General features: G+C 40.9%; 1 protein-coding gene across 1 annotated transcript in view; it reads left to right on the forward strand.

Moving 5' to 3' along the window:
• The window catches only part of KDR (kinase insert domain receptor), a 50,701-nt gene that overhangs the window by 19,394 nt on the left and 9,507 nt on the right, over positions 1 to 21,800 (forward strand). Inside the window, exons 13-27 of the mRNA XM_064285790.1 lie at positions 928 to 1,269; positions 3,617 to 3,763; positions 4,228 to 4,359; positions 7,508 to 7,614; positions 8,034 to 8,169; positions 8,534 to 8,638; positions 10,422 to 10,535; positions 11,078 to 11,166; positions 12,142 to 12,295; positions 14,794 to 14,891; positions 17,874 to 17,996; positions 18,139 to 18,250; positions 18,509 to 18,608; positions 19,012 to 19,117; positions 20,391 to 20,542. Of these exons, the coding sequence (XP_064141860.1) occupies positions 928 to 1,269; positions 3,617 to 3,763; positions 4,228 to 4,359; positions 7,508 to 7,614; positions 8,034 to 8,169; positions 8,534 to 8,638; positions 10,422 to 10,535; positions 11,078 to 11,166; positions 12,142 to 12,295; positions 14,794 to 14,891; positions 17,874 to 17,996; positions 18,139 to 18,250; positions 18,509 to 18,608; positions 19,012 to 19,117; positions 20,391 to 20,542 (2,017 nt within the window). The remainder of the gene's footprint in view (positions 1 to 927; positions 1,270 to 3,616; positions 3,764 to 4,227; positions 4,360 to 7,507; positions 7,615 to 8,033; positions 8,170 to 8,533; positions 8,639 to 10,421; positions 10,536 to 11,077; positions 11,167 to 12,141; positions 12,296 to 14,793; positions 14,892 to 17,873; positions 17,997 to 18,138; positions 18,251 to 18,508; positions 18,609 to 19,011; positions 19,118 to 20,390; positions 20,543 to 21,800) is intronic.

The following is a 21,800-nucleotide window of genomic DNA, read 5'->3' on the forward strand; positions in this document are numbered from 1 at the left end:
GTTATCCTCTGTAGCCTGCACTATTTGTGTGAGTGGCATGGTGATTAGGCAGAGGACTTGGACTGGTAATTGATGCTTTTGTTTATAAATGAAAACTGAGGTAGCTCCTGGGTTTATGTGTGTATCAGCTTCACTGGAGAGAGAATGGTTTCACATATTGTTTTAAACTAGAAGTCTTATGCTACATCTGTGTCTTTATCATCAGAGCCTCTCACCGTGCTTGTCTTAATAAATGGTTCAATAGATGTTGATGCGCTTGCTGTTGAAAAATTGAAGAGGTTGGGTTTTCTGGAGGCAGCTGTAATGACGGAAGAGCAGTGCCCTCCCAGCACCATTGATCTGCCTTTGCACCTTAGTTTTATGGATAACCTTTAGCTGACTGGAAAGAATAAAATTTTTAGTCCAGGTTAATGAGTAAGTGTGCAAGTTTTTGGAGCCCTGGTGGTGTAGTTGTTAAGAGCTTGACTGCTAACCAAAAGGTCAGCAGTTCAAATCTACCAGCTACATCTTGGAAACCCTATGGGGCAGTTCTACTCTGTCCTACAGGGTCACTATGAGTGGAAATCGACTCGACAGCCACAGTTATTATTTAATAAGTATAGCTTTAATGTCATTGGGTGTTATGTGTTAATAGGAACTACTTTTTAAAATTTCATGTTGTGACTGAATTTTCTGCTTTGGATTTTTTTTAATCTTAACTATGTTGAGTGTGCAAAGTGGAGATTTGATAAGTATCTGGAGAATTCAGGCCAAGTAACACATTTTGGGACCCAAATTGTCTACTTTAATTGTCTCCTGTGTGACATCATCTGGGATTGCTGGAGCTTCACTTCTCTTGGGCTTTATAGGCAGAGTCTGAAGGCAACCAGAAAGGAGTAGTGCACTCAGTTAAATGGCGATTCTCTAACTATGGGTTTTAAATTTCAGGAGGTCCTAAAATTACTTTGCAACCTGATGCCCAACCAACTGAACAGGAGAGCGTGTCTTTGTGGTGCACTGTAGACAAAATGATGTTTGAGAACCTCACGTGGTACAGGCTTGGCCTACAGCCCCTGCCGGTTCAAGTGGGAGAGTTGCCCACGCCTGTTTGCAAGAACTTGGATGCTCTTTGGAAAATGAATGCCACCATGTTCTCTAATAGCACAAGCGACATTTTGATCTTGGAGCTCCAGAATGCATCACTGCAGGACCAAGGAGACTACGTCTGCTTTGCTCAGGACAGAAAGACCAAGAAAATACATTGTGTGGTCAAGCAGCTCATGGTCCTAGGTAGGAAAACAACTGTGAATCATCATCCCGAGGCAGTTGGAATGCCCTAAATGTAGTGCTTTGAGATGCCTTGTGAAGGTTTCTGCCCTTTAGGAACTTACAGTGTAGATTGTTGCACCCTCTTATTCACTGAAAACCCTGGAGGCAAGAAAAAAGCTATAATGGTGATGTGATGTATTAAAAAGAGAAAATAAGATGATTTTTTCCAACCTTGAGGCTAGGATAACTCACCAATATCCTGTAAGAGATTAGCCTGAACCAGGAACGTTTCTGCCTTATTCTTGGGCATTTATTTATTCAAATAGACACATATTATGGGATGCCTAGTGTGAGCCCAGGAGAGCACCAGAAGTTCACAGTGGTGAACAAGATGGACAAGGTGTAGCCACTGTCCTCAAAGATCTTACAGTCCAGTGGAGAACACAGAGAAGCCACTGGACAGTCATAGCACAGTGGTATCAACCCATGAGGGCAGCAGTTGTTCCCTTCAGTAGTTCCAGTTATAGAACATTAAGACACGTAATAGGTGCTTAATAAGGTATCTGTGCATTAAGAGGAAACCCTGGTGGCGTAGTGGTTAAGTGCTACAGCTGCTAACCAAGAGGGCAGCAGTTGGAATCCGCCAGGCACTCCTCGGAAACTCTATGGGGCAGTTCTACTCTGTCCTATAGGGTTGCTGTGAGTCGGAATCGATTCTACGGCAGTGGGTTTGGTTTTTTTGGTTGGTGCATTAAGAGTATAATGGTGAGGTGAGTTTAGGGACTGTGAGTGTGTGTAGGAGGGGTGCTGCACTTACTGCCTCTACCTCTCGGTCATCCCATGTGACCCAAGGTCAAGGAGTTGATAACTTTAGTGAGCAAATAGCTTTGTAAATTTCCCACAGAGCCATTCTCGAGGCCTCATCTAATTTTGTCCCCTGCATAAAAGTTGTGCAGCCAGGCTCTATCTCTGAAGAAATCAGGAAAATTTAGAGCATTTCTCTTGGTGTCATCTACTTCCTTTTTCTTCTCTTTTAGTTGTTCCTTCCCAGTTCCTAGAATGCAGGTACCCTCTGATTTTTACTGTTAGGGAGGGGCAGTGCCTGGCTAAACTACTAAACTAGTTAGTACCAAAGCTTTAAGGAATAAGACCTTCCTTACAGCCTTGATATCTTTAGACAATGACACTAGCATAGGGTTTGCTAGTTTCAAGACTTCAGGTGTCAGAACAGATATTTTTGGGTTAAGTCATCCCTAGGGCCCTTCAAATCACACCACATAAATGACCATCTATTTTTTTATGAACATTGGTGGATGATCTGGTTTCAAGCTAATAGAAGAATTCAGAAAGAGAGATGAAGGAGGCTCCTGGCCTTGCCCTACCCAGGAAATATGTGCTTACAATTAGCTGTTTTTCTTCCCTAAGGACCCCCAAGTTTGTTAAAAATTATTCTTAGAAATAGACTAGAGGTCAATACATTCGCTTCAGCCCAGTGTGTGCACTGTTGAGGTCCCCTTACTTGGCCAAATGTTGACATGGGAATCTTTCAGCACAATTTCTTTTGATGCTCAGTTGGTTTGGACAAGATATCTCCATGGCACTTTGATGATTTGCAGGAAAAGGGCAAATCTAGAATTTTGCTGTACATTTTAACAGATACCCATGGGCTTTGTTTTCTTTAAATTCTTGACTTTCCTTAGGGTATTGTTGTTTTGTTTGTTTGTGTTTTAGTGGAAATAGCATTGGACTGATCTTCTAAACTTACCAGATTTTATTAGTTCAACTGTTTACTTAGTTCTAGGAACTTGGACCTGTTGTTTAACTTCCCTGAACTGCAGTTATTTTATCTATGAAATAAGATTAATATTCCTACGTGCCCATCAGTAATAGTAAGAGTAAAAACGAGTAATAGAAATCATATAAATGAATTTTGTAAAAAATAAAATGCCAAATAATTATCAGGTGTTCTTGTGTGTAATTTTGCCCTTCCCAAGAGAAACGTTGCAGAGTACTAGGGTGTCACTGGCCAGAACTGACATGGGAGTTCCTCAGGGAAGCCAAGTCTGATTAGAGAAAATTCTATAAAGGTGACCCTGAACCTTTATTTTGGCATGTGATTACCAGCTGGGACCACTAATGTGAATGCTTAAAAGGGGTGCAGTTACGCCTGATCTGTCCTAATTTGCTTGTTTCATTTAACTTAACTCAGTGACCAACAGTTATTAACTTCTGTGTATTTTCAGCTTCATAAATAACAGTTTATTGTTGTAGTTTACTAAATAACTGTTGTAGTTTACTGTAACAGTTTACTAAAACCATTTCAAATATTTTAACTAAATGGTCTATTTTTTTCTTTTTATGTGCATAGAACGTATAGCCCCTATGATCACAGGAAGCTTGGAGAATCAGACGACAATTATTGGTGAAACCATTGAAGTTTCGTGCACAGTGTCTGGAAATCCGCCTCCGCAGATCACGTGGTTCAAAGATAATGAAACACTCGTAGAAGACTCAGGTGAATAGAACTCCTCTCTCTATCGTTGATTGCAGTTTTCCCAGAGATATTATCTAAAACCCGTATTATTTCTTAATTTACTTTAAGTTGGAGGAAAAAAAGCAGTATTAGTATACGTGGCCTGGCTCATTTCATAGACATGCACTGAGGGTATTCAAAATGCCTTGTTGAATTCAGAAAGAGAAATGAAGGAAGTTCCTGGTCTTGTCATGTCCAGGAAATACGTGCTCGCAATGAACTGGTTATCTTCCCTAAAGACCTTTAAGTTGTTTTCCAAAAATTATTCTTAGAAATAGACTAGAGGCCAATACATGGAAGCTGGGAGATCAGTCAGCAATTGGCACTATATGATGCTTTGAAGTTAGATAATAGCCCAAGATTAAGGGCACCAGTTATATTTTTTAAAAAATTTTGGAAAAACTTCATCAGCATAAATAAACATAACCATTTTCCTCCTCTTTTAGGCATCGTACTGAAAGATGGAAATCAGAACCTAACTATCCGCAGGGTAAGGAAGGAGGATGAAGGCCTCTATACCTGCCAGGCCTGCAATCTTCTTGGATGTGCAAAAGCAGAGACCTTTTTCCTAATAGAAGGTCAGTGGGTAGTCATAGACACATCAGGGGTTTTTTAAAAACTAGCTTGCCTCTTAGATATACCCTTCACTTTGGGAGGGAGGGTTATGGGTGACTTTTGTCTTCTTTGTACTTTGAAGTTTTCCTCATTAAGTATGCATTGTTTTAACCAGAAAGCAGAACTGGTGTTGGTTGAATTCTTCTCGCACCACTTTTACTATCCCAGCAGTTCTCACTGCACTAGAATTCTTAGCTAAGCACGCTGGATATCCTCCTTTCCCTGATCCTTTCTCGATTGAATGGCTCTCTTAACTTGTCACAGAATTAATGCCCCTCTATTTATTTGGAAAAACATTAGCATTACCAGTGAATCATGAAAGTCAGGACTATTCAGATAGTTACAGGGGTTCATAGTTTTTATTGGACTAAAGATAATTAAAAGTCATTTGTAAACAATAGTCATTTGTGCTTTTCTGAAATGGAAAATTTTTGGTTCTCTAAACTTGAAAGAAAACATGCATGAGTATGCAGAAGTGATCTGGCATTTTCTGAGGCAGGAAAGGTAAGTTGTGACAGACAATTTTATTTTAAGAGTGTTCCTGTGTCTTTTTTTTTTTTTATATAACTCACCAGGGGAACAATGAAATTGTATTGTGTGGGTGAAGGAATGGCACGCAAGGGAAAGACAGACGGGGTGGTGATAGATGGGGAAATGATGGATTTCTGTGAACTCAACAAAGCTGGTCTCTGGAAGTCTAGGTTTTAGTCCCTTTAATCTGTCAAATCTATGTAGCAAAGTATTGCATTTCGATACCTTGACATGTTTTCAAATCTGTAGGCTTATTACCGTTCCATAAACCGCACTTGCAAATAAAGATTTCATAGAATGTGGTGGTTTTGTCACTTCCAAAGGGATTTATGTTTCAGAGCAAATCCTAGGAAAGACTTCCAGATTAGATTCTCTCTGGTGCTCTGCCTTGCCTGTGTTAGCTGTCTGCAGCTAATTACCGAAAAAAATTAACCAGGTACAGAGATTATATTGACTTCTTACCCAGAGAATACTAAGAAAGAGAGAGGTGGCTGTTTAATACACCTGTTAGGTTCCCACATGTTAATATGGGAATATTAGTACATGAATTGGGAGTCCCTGGGTGGCACAAATGATTAAGTGCTCCACTACTAGCCAAAAGGTTGGTGGTTCCAACCCACCCAGAGGCACCTTGGAAGACAGGCCTGGCGATCTGCTTCTGAAAGCTCACAGCCTTGAAAACTCTGTGGAGCAGTTCTATTCTGCACATATGGCATGGCCATGAGTTGGAATCAACTTGACAGCAACTGACAATAACAACAGATAACAATAACATGAACTAAGATAGACAATTGAATCTTCGAAATTTTCACTCTCTGTGTGTAAATGGGAAAACCTAGTGGTGTAGTGGTTAAGTGCTATGGCTGCTAGCCAAAAGGTCAGCAGTTCAAATCCTCCAGGCACTCCTTGGAAACTCTATGGGGCAGTTCTACTCTGCCCTATAGGGTCGCTATGAGTGGGTATCAACTTTACAGCGGGGGGTTAGGTTTAGCAGGTTTGGTGTATAAATAAACTTTTAAATTCCTATGTATAAAGAGTGAATTATTCTAGTAGGACCACCAAAGAAATAAATCCACTCCCAAGTATACTTGGTGCTTGTCTCTCAACTGTTAACAGCTCTTATTTTTGCCGATTATTTGTCTTTCCGTCTTCTTGAGGCTGCCATGGGCCACTCTCACAGCTTGTAGCCCGGTTTGACTCACCCTGTGCTCATCCAATAGGTAGACCCTAAGTGATAATTGCTTCCTTATCACCTCTTTGATAATCACTCTTAGCTGAAAGCCTCCTCCAGGATTTAATTCCTCCCACTCAGAGCTGTCCTCTGGAGCCCTGAGCTCCTGCAGCTTTCCTTGCTGACCTCTAGCTTCTCCTCTTCTTTTTCATGAGTAACTCCTCTGCTGGCCTTGTGTGGTGTGCTGTCTCAGCGCTCTCTCTTTGCCTCACTTAGGCTCCTGCTACACAGAGACAGGGTAGTGTAATGGGTAGTTGGTGTTGGATAGACTTTGTTCAGTTTTTGACCAGAATCACCAAGTGTGCCCTCAATCAAGTAGCTTGGCCTCTCTGAGCTTTGGTGTCTTCATCTGAAAACCGAGGATCATTGAGAGGATTAAGTGGGATGACATGTTTAAAGTGATGAGCACATACTAGGTGCGTGCTCACCAATAGCTCTTTGGCCAAAGCACTCCATTTATTTCTCTACTTTATTTCTTAAACTACTTTTTCCCAAGCTTTACACAGATCAAAACATAGACATATTAGTTTCCTAAGGGCGCCAAAAAAACCCCATGAATTGGGTAGTTTAAAATAACAGAAATTTATTTTCTCACAGTCCTGAAGGCTAGAAGTTTGACATTAAGGTGTTGGAAGGGCTATGCTTTCTCTGAAGGCTCTAATGGGAGATCTCTCCTCTCAGCTTCCTATGTTACTGGCAATCCTTGGCGTTCCTTGGCTTGTAGATGCATCACTTTAACCTCTGCCTCCCTTGTCACGTGACGTTCTCCCTGTGTCTCTGTGTCTGTGGCTCTTTTCCTCTTCTTATAAGGATACCAGTTGTATTGGATTAGGGCTCACCCTAATGACCTCATCTTAACGTGACTACATCTATGAAGACCGTAGTTCCAAATAAGGTCACATCACAGATACCACAGGTTAGGACTTCAACATTTCTTTTCAGGGGACACAATTCAATCCATAACAGCGGACTATCAGTATAAAACCAAACTGTTATTTTCCCAAATAGAAATACTTTTCTTCTTTATAGAACGTAACCTGTTTTATTTCCATCAAAGAGGTCTCTTCCACTGAACACTTTCTATGTTTGTCTTTTAAGATGTTAATGATTTTATCACTAATTACTTCAGGATTTTACTGCTGGAAATTTTTATGAGCAATACTTTGCAAACTGAGTTTTTTGCTAAGAATGTTGTAGACTCCATCCAAGTTCGAGGCTTTGACTATTGTCTTCTATGATTTTTCCAAATTGGCAAGATGGAGATACTGCTTTAGTGTTAAACTTTGTCATCTTATCTTAAAAAGTGTGAGTTTCCAACTGTTGATGCCCATTCGACTGTGTCTTTTCAGGTGCCCAGGAAAAGACAAATTTGGAAGTCATTATTCTAGTGGGCACTGCCGTGATTGCCATGTTCTTCTGGCTACTTCTAGTCATCGTTTTAAGGACCATTAAACGGGTAACAAAATAATTTCCCTTCTGTTCCATGCTTTTTGGTTTTCATGATTAATGAAAGCTGACTAGGGTTCGTTGAGTTGCTTTTTCCCATTGTAATGGGCACATTTTTCTTTCAATGTAAGAGCATTCCTGCCTACTTTCTTCTGGCTGGGCCACTGGACTTTAATTGATAGAAGCCACTAGAGAGGAAAAGGGCTTGGACTGTCTAGTGTAATTAAGATTTAAGAAATTATCCTGAGCTCATTTGGGGAATGAAGGGGCATTGCAAACAAGATAGTAATGGGACTACTCTCAAACCCCTTGAGTTTTATTGGAAAATGAGACATCAGGACTGAGGCTCCAATAAACAACAGTAACAAGCACACAAAGCAGCAGCCAAACAACAGGGTGTTTGTGACTGGAAGGATCGATGTTTTCCAGGCCAATGGAGGGGAACTAAAGACGGGCTACTTGTCCATTGTCATGGATCCAGATGAACTCCCCTTGGATGAACACTGTGAACATTTGCCTTATGATGCCAGCAAATGGGAATTCCCCAGAGACCGACTGAAACTAGGTGTGTCTTCATGTAATATTAATTTGGAATTGGGCTTTCTAGACTATCTCATCCTGCTTTAGGATTATGACAAATCTAGTCTATTCAAATATCAAGTTCTGGTTTAGAAATATTTATTTTGTCTCTTGAATTTGGGTAATCATCAATTCAATCACCTAGAAGTAGGGTTTCTGTATAATTTATATGCAAACTATGACATTTGGAGAGTGAATGGGGAGAGCTAGTAAATAATTAAGCTAGGACAAGGGAGTAAATCATTAAATCAGAATGTATGGTCGCCCTTTCTACTTGAGACCCCTGCATATCACCTTGGTGGTGTAATAATCCAAGTCTGTTTTTTTGTTACTGTTATTGTTGACTCCAGGTAAACCTCTTGGCCGTGGTGCCTTTGGCCAAGTGATTGAAGCAGATGCCTTTGGCATCGACAAAACAGCAACTTGCAAGACAGTGGCTGTCAAAATGTTGAAAGGTAAAAACATTATATAGCAATGGATCTTTCTATCTGTCTCATCTAGTCTTTAAACATGACAGCATAGCTTGTATCGGTGGCTCTGTGGTTGGTTGGACCCGCTAGCCAAGAATGCAGCCAACCTATATGGTGCCTTTGAACAAACTGGAAAAAAGCTTCTCCTTTATACCCTCATGTCAGGGGCTGAATTTTAGCTCTCCACTTCCCTACCTTGCCTGGGAGCCTTTGTGCAGGGTACAGCTTGTACGACTGTACTTAGTGGTCCTGGCTATAGGAAAAAAGTATTGTGGTTATATTAAAATTCTTTCTTAATATTTGTGCTGCATTAATGGCTATAGACCATCTAGAAACATGGAAAGGATTTTGATATAATAAGTAAAAAGAGTAGAGTGCAAAAACAACACATTCTCTAGAATTAGGTTATGTAAAAGATCTTCACATATAAAGGTACCCACCACCCCAGTGCCGTTGATAAAGGTAATATGCAAAAATAAGATCTGTTATGCTAGGAAAGGAAGGATTATAGGTGTTTTTTTTTTTTTTTAATTAAGACCTTTATGAATAAGTGTTGCTTTTTATTTAAGAAAAACATTTAAAGAGTCTTGCCAGCTTTTGAGGAGAGGACCCAGCAGTTTGGGAGTGCTCAGATCATATATTTTACAGTTTAATAGAAATGTTGGGCAAAGTTAATCCTAATAGTAATGGAATCCTGAACTCGTCATTTTAATTTGGAGAGGAGATACAGTTGTCCTCTTGGACAATTATAATGTTCTGTCTTTCCTTGTTGAAGACAATGCTACTGATCGGTCTGTGTGTTTCAAAGCCATCTCTCTCCTTTTGCCCATTCTCCCTTGTATGTAATTTTGAGGTAGCTCATCAGAAAAAAAAAAAAAAAAATTTTTTTTTTTCATCAGAGCTAGGAATGTGGACTGTGTCTGTAGATTAGAGGGGAGTTGTTGTTGTGAAGAGTCAGTTCCAACTCATAGCGACCCTATGTACAACAGAACGAAACATTGCCCGGTCCTGCACCATCCTCACAAGTGTTGCTATGCTTGAACCCATTGTCGCGGCCACTGTGTCAATCCATCTCATTGAGGGTCTTCCTCTTCTTTGCTGACCCTCTACTTTACCAAGCATGATGTCTTCCTCCAGGGATTGATCCCTCCTGATAACATGTCCAAAGCATGTGAGACGTAGTCTCGCCATTCTTGCTTCTAAGGAGCATTCTGGTTGTACTTCTTCCAAGACAGATTTGTTCGTTCTTTTGGCAGTCCATGGTATAACATGGAGTATACCGATCTATATCAGAGTCAAACTCACAGCCTTAGTCCCATCAGCCCTATTGCCCAACTGGGCTTGCCAGCTGGCCCTTGTTAAGTTTCGTGATTGGCACAAGTCTGCTGGAGAATAGGCCAGTCCCCTAACTTACAGTGATGTTTAATACAGGGTGTTGCTTCCTTGTGAGGAAGCACTGAAATAATCAAGCCCTAAGAAGCCAGTAAGCCTGTTATATGAAATCCATTTTTGTAAAAGAAATGGGCATGATTCCAGTTGCAGATGTGTTCTCCTCTTAGCAAAAAGACGTCATATCGGATCCCTTTAAATATTGAATGTGTTTGGTGCACTTAAAGAATTTAAGTAAAAGAGTTTGACTTATAATAAATGAAGTAACAGTTGTTTTATCCCTGGATGGCGAGGTACACAGTTGTGGTAAGCAGAGAAAGGGCATTAATTGTCCTGAGGTCATGCCATGTATGACCTCCGCTTTGCTCTGTATTCGTAGAAGGAGCAACACACAGTGAAAACCGAGCCCTCATGTCTGAACTCAAGATCCTCATTCATATCGGCCATCATCTCAACGTGGTCAACCTTCTAGGTGCCTGTACTAAGCCAGGAGGTTAGTATCTCTGAGTGGTTTTGGTTGCTTCATTTTGATGCATGCTTCACTGTTAGTATTTGGAGGAAAACCACTCAGCTTTCATGGCCTTGATTTCCTTAACTCAGGAAGCTTTGTTAGAGTCCTAGATATATATTTTGTGGAGGTTTAATGACACAGTAATTAAATTATTCTAAAACTTCCTGCTACTTGTATAGCTGGTATAGGAGCCTTGGTGGTGCAGCGGTGAATCAGCTTGGCTACTAACCAAAAGGTCAGTGGTTCAAACCCACCAACTGCTCTGCAGGAGAAAAATGTGGCCGTCTCCTTCCATAAAGATTATAGCCTTGGAAATGCTATGGGGCAGATCTACTCTGTCCTATAGGGTCTCTGTGAGTCAGAATCGACTCAACGGCAATGTGTTTTTTTTTTTTTTTTGGTCCCAATCGAGCATGTATAGCCTTCTTCTAAGGTATTTTCAGGGTTATCAGTGTACTAGGTACTTAGTGAGAAACAAGAGTGAGAACACCTTTTCCTTTCTTAACACGCTGTGCTGTCTGCAGGGCCACTCATGGTGATTGTGGAATTCTGCAAGTTTGGAAACCTCTCAACTTACTTAAGGAGCAAGAGAAACGAATTTGTCCCCTACAAGGTATGGCATTTCCCACATTGTAAAATGAGGGAAAACTCAAAGTGGTATATGTTAGCTTTCCAGCAGACATCCTGTGAAGAACTTGTGAGGGATATTTTCACATTACCTCTTGCCTGACCTAACTACTTCTTTTACTTTCTGGAGGAAATACACTTCTTATGCTTTATTTTTCTGAATTTCATATACTGACCCATGATAGATGGTGCCAGAGGAGGGGAGAAAGAGGGTATGATTAAGGAAAGAGAAAGACAGAGGAAATGACATCCCTAGATTATTCTCTGTCTATCCTAGCTGTATTTGGCCCCATGGAGTATAAATCCCTCTGTGTAAAGGGCGCCCTAATGTTGGACGTCTAAGTGCAACTTCAAACAAGGCATTTATCTCTTTAAGCTATAGAAAGAGCTAGGCTTTATGGCCACCAGCTGTCTGGCAATTTGTGCTACTGTGGTAGCTTGCATGTTGTCATGATGCTGGAAGCTATACTGTCGGTATTTCAAATACCAGCAGTCACCAGTGATGAACAGGTTTCAGCGGAGCTTCCAGACTAAGCCAGACTAGGAAGAAAGGTCTTCCAAAACTTAGGCAAAGAAAGAAAACCCTATGGATCATGACAGTATATTGTGTGATATAGAGTTGGAAGATAAGCCTACAAGGTTGGAAGGCTCTTAAAATACACAGTGGCCACAACAATGGACTCAAACATACCAACAATCGTGAAGATAGAGCAGGACTGAGCAACAGTTCATTCTGTTATACATGGGGTTGCCATGAGTCAGAGTTGACTCGTTGTCAAGTGACAATAGACTTTATGCAAGGAAATCTAGTATATTAAAAACTTGCCCAAAATTTCAGCCCAGAGACCACATAATCTTGGAATTTATGTTTTCCTTGTCTGCTTTTTAATAGTTTCAATTGTTTCCATATTTTACTACATTTTAGATCCAGTTTGTAGTCACATTGTTTATTTCTTTATAGACCAAAGGGGCACGATTCCGTCAAGGGAGAGACTATGTTGGGGAAATCCCTGTGGACCTGAAACGCCGCTTGGACAGCATCACTAGTAGCCAGAGCTCAGCCAGTTCTGGATTTGTTGAAGAGAAGTCCCTCAGTGATGTGGAGGAGGAAGAAGGTATCTGCCATTGCTTCCTCTTTGCTTATTACGTGCTTTTGTAGGGATTGACAAGATGACAGTGTGTTACAAGGAATTTTGTAATGTGAAGAATCCACTGTTACTTCATATTTGAAAGAGGCATGACTTTCTAGACTGTCTCCATTCAGTATCCCCCAAAGTGGAGTTAAAACCAAAAACACCAAACCCACTGCCGTTGAGCTGATTCCGACTCATAGCAACCCTATAAGGCAGAGTCGAACTGCCCCATAGAGTTTCCAAGGAGTGCCTGGTAGGTTCAAACTGCTGACCTTTTGGTTAGCAGCCCAACACTTAACCACTACACCACCAGGGTTTCAAAAAAGTGGAGTTAGAGAGCCCTAAATAAGCAGCAGGCTAGGTTATAGTGTGAAACGGGGCTAGCTTGAGAAATATGGGTACCCCAGGAGGGCTAAGCAGTTGGCAACAATCAAACCGATATTCTTAAAATATTACTTCAATATTTATTAGCAGGAAGGGCTAAGTACTGTGTTCCAGCAGGGCAAATAAAGAGACTCTGGTGGTTGGTTAGCCTCCTTATTGCCCTAAGTGGTTCAGCCCCACATTGCACACTTCACCAGCACAACAAAATGTTTTCAGTTAATCATACCCAACCTCCTACAAGGCAGTTTGAGGGTCGTTTGCTGTTTCTACCCCATCCCAAGCAGCTTACCAGGTATTCATTCCAACCATATTTCCTGCGAGGAGTTTTGGTAAATACACTTTTCTTTACCAAGTTACTTTTTCGGTGATATTTTAGTGTTTTATGAGTGGAACCATGGCCCCAGCCTAACTCTTCCACAACTAAATCCAGCTCCAGGATACATACACTGTATATCTGCTTCCCTCAAAAGCTCCATGGATATAGAGATGGGGCTTTCTGACATCTGGCTTCTCTTGAGGCATGAGCTTAGAAGAATCAAGACATCAAATAGTGGAAGAAACTCTCCTGACGTGGGCCGAAAGGTCGGCCCAGGTAAATCTAACTTCCTTCCTTAGAAGCTGAGCAGGCAGTATGAGGCTGGGGTCTGGTCTACAAGTCCCTGGGGAGGTTGTGTAGTCCTCACATAACTGGACCCACACTGAGTGGAGTGTCGTCTTTCCCCAGTTCCTTCTCTCTCACAAAATGGTGGTCAGTGAGCTGAAAACCTAAGGGCTTGAGGTAATGTGTTAGACTAGAAAAGGTGCTGGCCTTGAATTTTGCCTCCATTTTCTTCACCTGAAAAATGAAGGGGATTTATTAATCGTTCACTAAGACCTCTCTAGCCCTAAGTGTAATGAATCTTTGAGAAAAAGGCTCACGTGCTTTTTAATCCTTGTTGTTGTTGGGTGCCATCAAGCTGATTTTTGACTCATAGTGACTGTGTATGACAGAGTAGAACTGCCCCATAAGGTTTTCTAAGCTGCAGTCTTTATGGAAAGAGATCACCAGGTCTTTCACAGAGCCACTGGGTGGGTTCAAATTGCCAAACTTTCGGTTAGCAGATGAGCACTTCACCATTTTGACTCCAGGGCTCCTTTTAATACTTACAAGGTATTATAATAGCTGAGTTTTCATTTACATTGGTATTTGTCTCCAGGAAAGAGGCCATAAATCTCATTTGTCCAAATTTAAGAGATTATTTTGAAAACACTCATGATGTCTTAGTGTTTATTTGTACCAGTTGTAATAACATAAATACCATCAATTTACGTAAATTCATCTTTCAATAGTACTGTTATCTCTCGTTCATATCCTTGAAGAAGAAAAAAAAAATCTTTACAGGCCAAAGTTAACGTGTTTACAGCACTTTTTCAGCTTTAAAGTGAGAGAAGTAAATATATTTCTGATATTTTTAGTTATCCATTGTAGATTATAGTTTGACCTTTGGCCCTTGTCCCAGGACGAAGCCTGCAAAGAAAAAAATTCAATGACCCTGAATATTGTTGCTTTATTTTTAGAGTTCTCAATATGAAACAATTGTTTATCCCTCTGGGTACATTAAAAAAAAATTTTTTTTAAACAGTAAATTCGACGAAGTCCTCTTTAGCTCCCTGTTATCTATGTCGATTTTACCTCCATTCTGCCTTCTGGATGTACTGATTCAATTTGGCTAAAATGGAAAAAACAACATTTTTCCTAAGGGCTATCACGAGGGTGAATAATCCTCCAATCCAGCAAATCTACAGAATATGGAGACATTTTCACTCTGTTTCCAGTTCCTGAAACTCCCCAAAAAAGAAAAAAACACACCCGTTGCCATCGAGTTGATTCTGACTCATAGCGACCCTATAGGGCAGGAAAATCATAGGGTTTCCAAGGAGCAGCTGAGGGATTCGAACTGCCGACCTTTTGATTAGCAGCTGAGCTCTTAACTACTGTCCCACCAGGGTTCCTTGAAACTCCCAGGTCTTAAAATTATCATTAGGCCAACAAACTTGGAAATAATAGTACTGACTACTGGAAATAGTGACCTCCATCATCCTGCCTCTTCTGACAGTGTCTGAAGATATGTACAAGAACTTCCTGACCTTGGAGCATCTCATCTGTTACAGCTTCCAGGTGGCTAAGGGCATGGAATTTTTGGCATCACGGAAGGTAAGTGCCTCAAGGGGAAATAAACTATCTTTTCAGACACAGGTTTGGAAATAACGTGTCAAGACCAGCCACTGGTGCTTGTTTGGTGCTGTGATCATCCCCACTCCTTTGACTATTAAAAGAGATGAAAGGAGAAAGCCCTGTTTCTGCTAGTTGTTAAGGGACTATAAAGATTTCATGAAATTAGTTCATATGATACATACACTTATTGAGCATCTTCTAAATGCTAGGCAGCTTTCTGAGCACCAAGAATACTGTAGTGAACAAATGGGTGATACTGTCTGCCCTCATGGAGTTGACATTCTATTGGATGGAGGCAAACAAACAAAATTAATAAGTAGAATATGTAGTAGGTTAAAACCAGTTGCTGCCAAGTCAATTCCAACTCATGGGAACCCCATGTGTGTTAGAGTATAACTGGGCTCTGTAGGGTTTTTAATGGCTGATTTTTTGGAAGTAGATTACCAGGCCTTTTTTCCAAGGCACCTCTGGGTGCGCATGAACCTCCAATCTTTCAGTTAGCAGTCGAGTGCATTAACTGTTTGCACTAACCAAGGACTCCACGGAGAAGGTTAGCCAAAAAACTCAAACCAAGCCAGTTGCCATTGAGTCATTGACTCACCGATGACTCATGTGTGTCAGATGAAATATATCATCTCAGTGGCTCAGTGCTCAATGGCTGATTTTTTTTTTTGGAAATGAATTGCCAAGCATTTCTTCTGAGGTGCCCCAGGGTGGACTCGAACCACCAACCTTTAGCAGCCGAGCATGTTAACTGCACCACCCAGGGACTCCACAGAGTAGATTAGATGGGATTAAATGCTATGGAGAAAAATAAAGCAAGAATGGTATGTTTGTGTGTGTGTAAGCACAGGAGTGGTATGTTTGTGTTTGTGTATGCTTCTGTGGGTGTGTATCTCAGTTTTAAACAAGGTGGGCAAGAAGCCTTTACTAAGGATGTGACATTTGAGCAATGACCTCAAAGAGGTGAGGGTCTGAGCCTTGCAGATATGTTGGTGTAAGAGAGTCTATTTTTAATTTATTTTACATCCATCACCATCCATCAAAACGTATTTGTTTGTAGTATAATTAGAAACCAGGCTTCAGATGAGAGCGATTAAAGAGCTAAAATTAGAAAAGTAGGCCAAACAAAAGCTGAGGTGGGGACGTGACAAGCTACAAATATTCCAAAGGTTGTAAACACCACAGAGGGGAAGAGTTGGTTGAAGTTGCCCCTCAGGAAAGAGTGAAATGGATGCCTTTACAGTAAACAAGGAAAATTCAAACTGAATTTCAGGAAAAACTGTCATTTGACAATATTTGTTTGACTGCTGCAGCCTCCGGAGGGAAGGAAGACTTAAGGTTTATTTTTTACTTCAAATTAAACTGAAATCCCTCATCCATTTTTTTTTTTTTTTCCTGCTGTTTTTAAAGCTTCTACAGCATTCAGACCTCAGGGTCTCAGATGTTTCTGTCTTTCTTGTGTTTTCTCTTTCAAGGGGATGAGGGAGAACTGGGGTCATATAAGGTTTTTGTTCTTTTTGAAGATTCTGATTTTTTTTTTTTTTAAGTTCAGAACTCACTATTTGGTCAGGGTTCCTTTTGGCTACTGGAAGGGAATGGGGAATCCTTTAACTTCCCTTCTATCTATCCAGTGATTTCTTGAATACCCTATACCTGGTTGTTCGGCTAAAAAAGGAAACAATTTGGTTGGGGAGAATCTAGAAAGCTCTCTCTGATATTTGGAATTCCTGTCTTGCTCAATCATGCTAGACAATATGCTTCTGGAAATGCCCTCGTTCAGTGGAAAGTTCCATATGAATGGGAGGGCTGGGGTGGACACGTGGATACAGGGACTTCTATAGGGACTTAAGAATTCTCATCTAAGGCATTCATTCATTTTTAAACGTTCTCTGAAACTCCTATTCTCTCTCATTTGGGGGCACAAATTTACCATGTGGAACTAAAGCTGCCTAGAAATAGGACGTTAGATGACGGTAGGACATAAAGAACAGGGAGAAACTGGAGAGATGAAAAGAATAGAAGGAAAGCCAAGGTGAGTTCAGGTGTACTTTTTCCTGCACTAGAGAGTCAGCTTGATTACTGATAGGCTGAAATTGCTTTAATGGACCTTTATGCTCTCCTTCCATGTGGGAGACCTGGTTTGATTCCTAGCCAATGCACCTCATATATAGCCACCATCCGTCTGTCAGTAGAGGCTTGCATGTTACCATGATGTGGAGCACATTTCAGCAGAGCTTCCAGACTAAGATAGATTAGGAAGAAAAGCCTGGCAATCTACTGAAAATCAGCCAGTGAAAACCCAATGGATCACAATGGTTCAATCTCATTTTTCATGTGGTTGCTATCAGGTGGGGGCAACTTGACGGCAGCCATATCGACAACAATGATAATCCAGTACTTTGAAAACAGACTGAGCCCCATGGGGAATGGTTTGTCAGGGCCAGCCCAGCCTCAGTGACATATGGAATAGGGAAACCAACAAAGAGCACCAAACTAATGCAAGTCCCCATTTCTAATTTCCGTGCATTCAGTCCATATAAATCCCATTCTGCAGGCCCCTTTAGAATAACACGTTTTAGCCATAGATGGTGCCAGGCAAAGGGGATGTGTGGATGTGACCAGAAACACATTCTTATTGTGTCCCAGAGAAATCTATTTATGACTTCATCATCATATTAGAACTTACTTATTTAACTCCAAAGGCGGGGACTGTTTATGGGATAAGCAGATGTGTGTTTCAACGACACTCCCAGACTTTTATTCTGAGGTGTTAATAAAAGAAGTTAACCCAGTCCTATGATTCGAAATCGACTCAACAGCAATGGGTGTGGGTTTTTTGTTGTTGTTGTTAATCTGTTGGTTTTTTGATGTGGGATTTCTTTTTCAAGCCTGAGGTCAGAACAGATGGAGAAGACATCAGCGTGCCCAGACCTAATGCACACACGATTCTCTTTGCAGTGTATCCATAGGGACCTGGCGGCACGGAATATCCTCTTGTCGGAGAAGAACGTGGTTAAAATCTGTGACTTTGGCTTGGCTCGGGATATTTATAAAGACCCAGATTATGTCAGAAAAGGAGATGTAAGTTTCAAAGAATCCACTGATCTATTAAGTTGCAGAATTCAAACTCCTTATAGCAAGCTTCAGGAACTTGTGTTCAGGAACAACGGAAGTGTTTTCTCTAGGTATTTGCTAATTTGCGGTCTGTCTTCTGCCCTCTTAGGCTCGCCTCCCTTTGAAATGGATGGCCCCAGAAACAATTTTTGATAGAGTATACACAATTCAGAGTGATGTGTGGTCTTTTGGTGTTTTGCTCTGGGAAATATTTTCCTTAGGTAAGTCACTTCTCTAGGCCCCTCTATCCAGGCTTCAAGTAGAATAATAAAAAAGTTAGTGGCCCCAATATGCCTTTCCCTTTTTTGTATTTCATCTTTATGGGGTGAAAGTCACCTGGAATCTTTGGATTATAAAACTGAAAAAAAATAATACAATGAAATTGATGGAATATAGCTGAGGATATGCAAGAATTAGACTCAGGGCTTTCTAGAAGAGAAAATCAAATCAAATGTTGTCCCTCTCATGTTTTATTCTAGGAGCTTCTCCATATCCTGGGGTGAAGATTGATGAGGAATTTTGCAGGCGACTGAAAGAAGGAACTAGAATGAGGGCCCCTGATTATACCACACCAGAAATGTAAGACTTTAAAAGTATCCTTTATCTTCTTTCTTTGTTCACAAATTCTCCTGCTTAGAACTTTCCATTATATATACTTCCTTCATGGTCCAGTTTGTGTCTTGCCACCTCCTTGAAGTCTTTTTTGATAATCTTAAACTCAGGGTCATCTCTTCCTTTAAACAACAGTGCTTTATTATCTATACCAGCCAAGTAGCTGTTATGAGATGTTGATTTGTAATGTTCTCTTTTCTGTATACAAGTTTGACCGTTCAAGTGTAAGGTTCTGTGTCTTATACAGGTCCCCATTTAACATCTCTACTCATGATGAGGTCTTTATAAATGTACACTCATTCAACTGCTTGTTTTCAGCATCAGAAGAAGGAAAGAAGCGGTTAATGAAATCAATGTCTTACTTCTCTAGGTACCAGACCATGCTTGACTGCTGGCAAGGGGAGCCCAATCAGAGACCTACATTTTCAGAGTTGGTGGAACATTTGGGAAATCTCTTGCAAGCTAATGCCCAGCAGGTTTGTAACCTCTGTTTAAGAAGCTTGTACAAAGGGTACTTAGGGGTACAGGGTTTCTTACTGAGTGGGCCTTCTCCTGGCCACCGTGCTACCCTCTACACACTGAATAAGGAGCCGTATTCTTCCAGATCTGATCAGGAATACTCTTCTAAAAGTTGATATCATTCTTTTAGACAGATGAGGTCCGATTTATAACCTGGGAGCATGCCACTCTTATTCCTACCTTATTTATGGTTATGTTAACTCATCAGATGCTTTTCTAAAGAAAAAAAAAAAAAAAGAATCTGGGGGAGCCATAGAAAATTAACAATGAAAAGGAATTCCAAGGAATTTTTAATAATGTCCTCGGGCAAAAACACACCCAACCCATGCAAAATAGATGGCTCTTTTCTTGGTAAAATCCCAAGCTCCTGTAACATCTATTGGAGGATTTTAGAGGTGTAGCCTTTATTATTTGGAAAAGTATTTAATCTTTAGTCAATGCCTCTTACTACAATTGAAGCCAGTTTCCTTCAGTTTTTCTTCCAAACAGCTGGGGAACAATGGGTTAAATCTGTTGTGATTAGTAAACCTTCCAAACATTTGAATGTATCAAACAACCCTTCATTTCTTTCTCTTGGCCAAATAATACCAAATTGTGTTGCCTTTTCTCAGAAGACCCATTTTCCTGCCGATTTATTGCTTTTCTTTAGATTGTCATCAGTTTTTTCCATGGCCTTGAAATGTAGAGACTAAAATTGGATGACACTCTGTTTAGAAAGAACCTGAGTCATGTAAAGAAGTTTTTGTGAAGAAATGATTTATCAGCTCTATTTAGCACAGACTGTATAGCTGTACGTGGATGGCGGCAGCCTGCTTTGTCTTCATTGTAACCTCAGTTCTCTGTGGTCCTCTTACCATCTTTTTTTTAGTTAGCTTTTTCAATATGCCTTTGTATACACATCCCTTTCAAGTGCCCTTTGGTTTTTTGTTTGTTTTTGTCTTCCATTTTTTTGTTGTTGTTTTGTTTTTATGGTAAATGTATAGGTAACAAGGCATTCGCCATTTCAACAACCTTCACATGTACAGTTCAGTGACATTAAATATGTTCATCATGTTGTCCAACTGCCCTTTTGTTTTTGATAAATCATTTTTAATGTTGTCTTAAAGTTCTGCTTTCAGATCTGCAAGCAACATCTCCTACAGCCAAGAAGCCCCTGTGGCTTTGTTTTGCATGAAAAGGCCCTTGAAGGCCCGAAGGCCTAACAGTAGCACTCTGTGAATATTGTTTCAGGACGGCAAAGACTACATTGTTCTTCCGATATCAGAGACTTTGAGCATGGAAGAGGATTCTGGACTCTCTCTGCCTACCTCACCTGTTTCCTGTATGGAGGAAGAGGAAGTGTGCGACCCCAAATTCCATTATGACAACACAGCAGGAATCAGGTACTGTATATGGTCAACATCTCCGTGGAGGGCTTCAAGGCCATCTCGGAGAGGGGGAGTGGAAGGAAGACATTTTCTAAAGCTGCTGCTTTCCACTTCCACATTTAAATGCAGCCCTGAGACTAATATAACGGGGGAGGGGGTGCTCCTTGAAGAGGGTAGGTGAATTTCCTCCCATCTGTACCCCATGTTGTCACCACAACTTGCTCTTTTAGAATCCCAAGCCCTCCAGCTGCAAATAGCTGGAATGCCACAGTTTGTTAATCTCCACAAAAAGAGACCAGTTTCACAAAGACATCTGTATTTAAATGATCACCTTGTATGCTTTTATTAATGTGAATTAAATGGCTTAGGAAGGGCCCAGGAGGAAGAGTTTCTGTGCATATATGAAAACTCAATGTGCCTCTCTGGCTAAGATACAGCATACCATGGAGAAGTAACCTGAATTAGACTGGACACTGCATCTTCAGAAGCCCCTCCCAAGTCTGATTTTCAGCATTTATTTATATAATGGGACTTCTGGGCTGATTTAAAAACACATGTACTGCAGTCCTTTACTGATTTGTAAAGGAGATCGGAAGGCAGCTTTCTTTTTTCTCTCTCCCAGCACCTGTACATGAGGAAAAAGTTGATATGGCTTTTCTACAGTATGATATTAAAATTGCCTTTTACTAAGCCAGGGACTACTTCACTTTTCTTTGTTTCTCTTCCAACCCCTTTGGGTGTTTTCCTCTTTTAACTCCACAGTCACTAAAAAAACAGTCACCATCCAGTCAGTTCGGACTTGTGGAGACCCCATGTGTGTCAGAGTACTGCTGCGCTCCATAACGTTTTCAGTGGCTGATTTTTCCGGGAATAGATCACGAGGACTTTCCTCTGAGGTGCCTCTGGGTGGACTTGAACCTCCAACCTTTTGGTTAGCAGCTGAGCGTGTTAACTGTTTACACCATCCAGGGACTCCCCCAGAGTTACTGAATCCCTGAAAGTGTGGGCCCAGCCAGCTCCCCTGAGAGAGCTGGGGCTGTGGGGTATGGGGGACAGTGCCATCGTGTGTCTGGCGCTTTGCTACACTGCCAGATCACAGCTGATGCCGGGGAGGTACAGAGGGACGTTTGTCCCAGGGAACTCATGCAGGGCAGCAGGGACTTTGTGATGAGAGAAAGGAAAGCTTAGAATGCTTGGAAGTCAATAGTGAGCTTCCCATTCCATTTATGCCAAGAACTCGGGACATTTTTATCTGATTTGGTTTACAACAACT

The sequence above is a fragment of the Loxodonta africana genome, chromosome 5 (assembly GCF_030014295.1).
Source record: "Loxodonta africana isolate mLoxAfr1 chromosome 5, mLoxAfr1.hap2, whole genome shotgun sequence".
In the NCBI taxonomy this organism is placed as follows: Eukaryota; Metazoa; Chordata; class Mammalia; order Proboscidea; family Elephantidae; genus Loxodonta; species Loxodonta africana.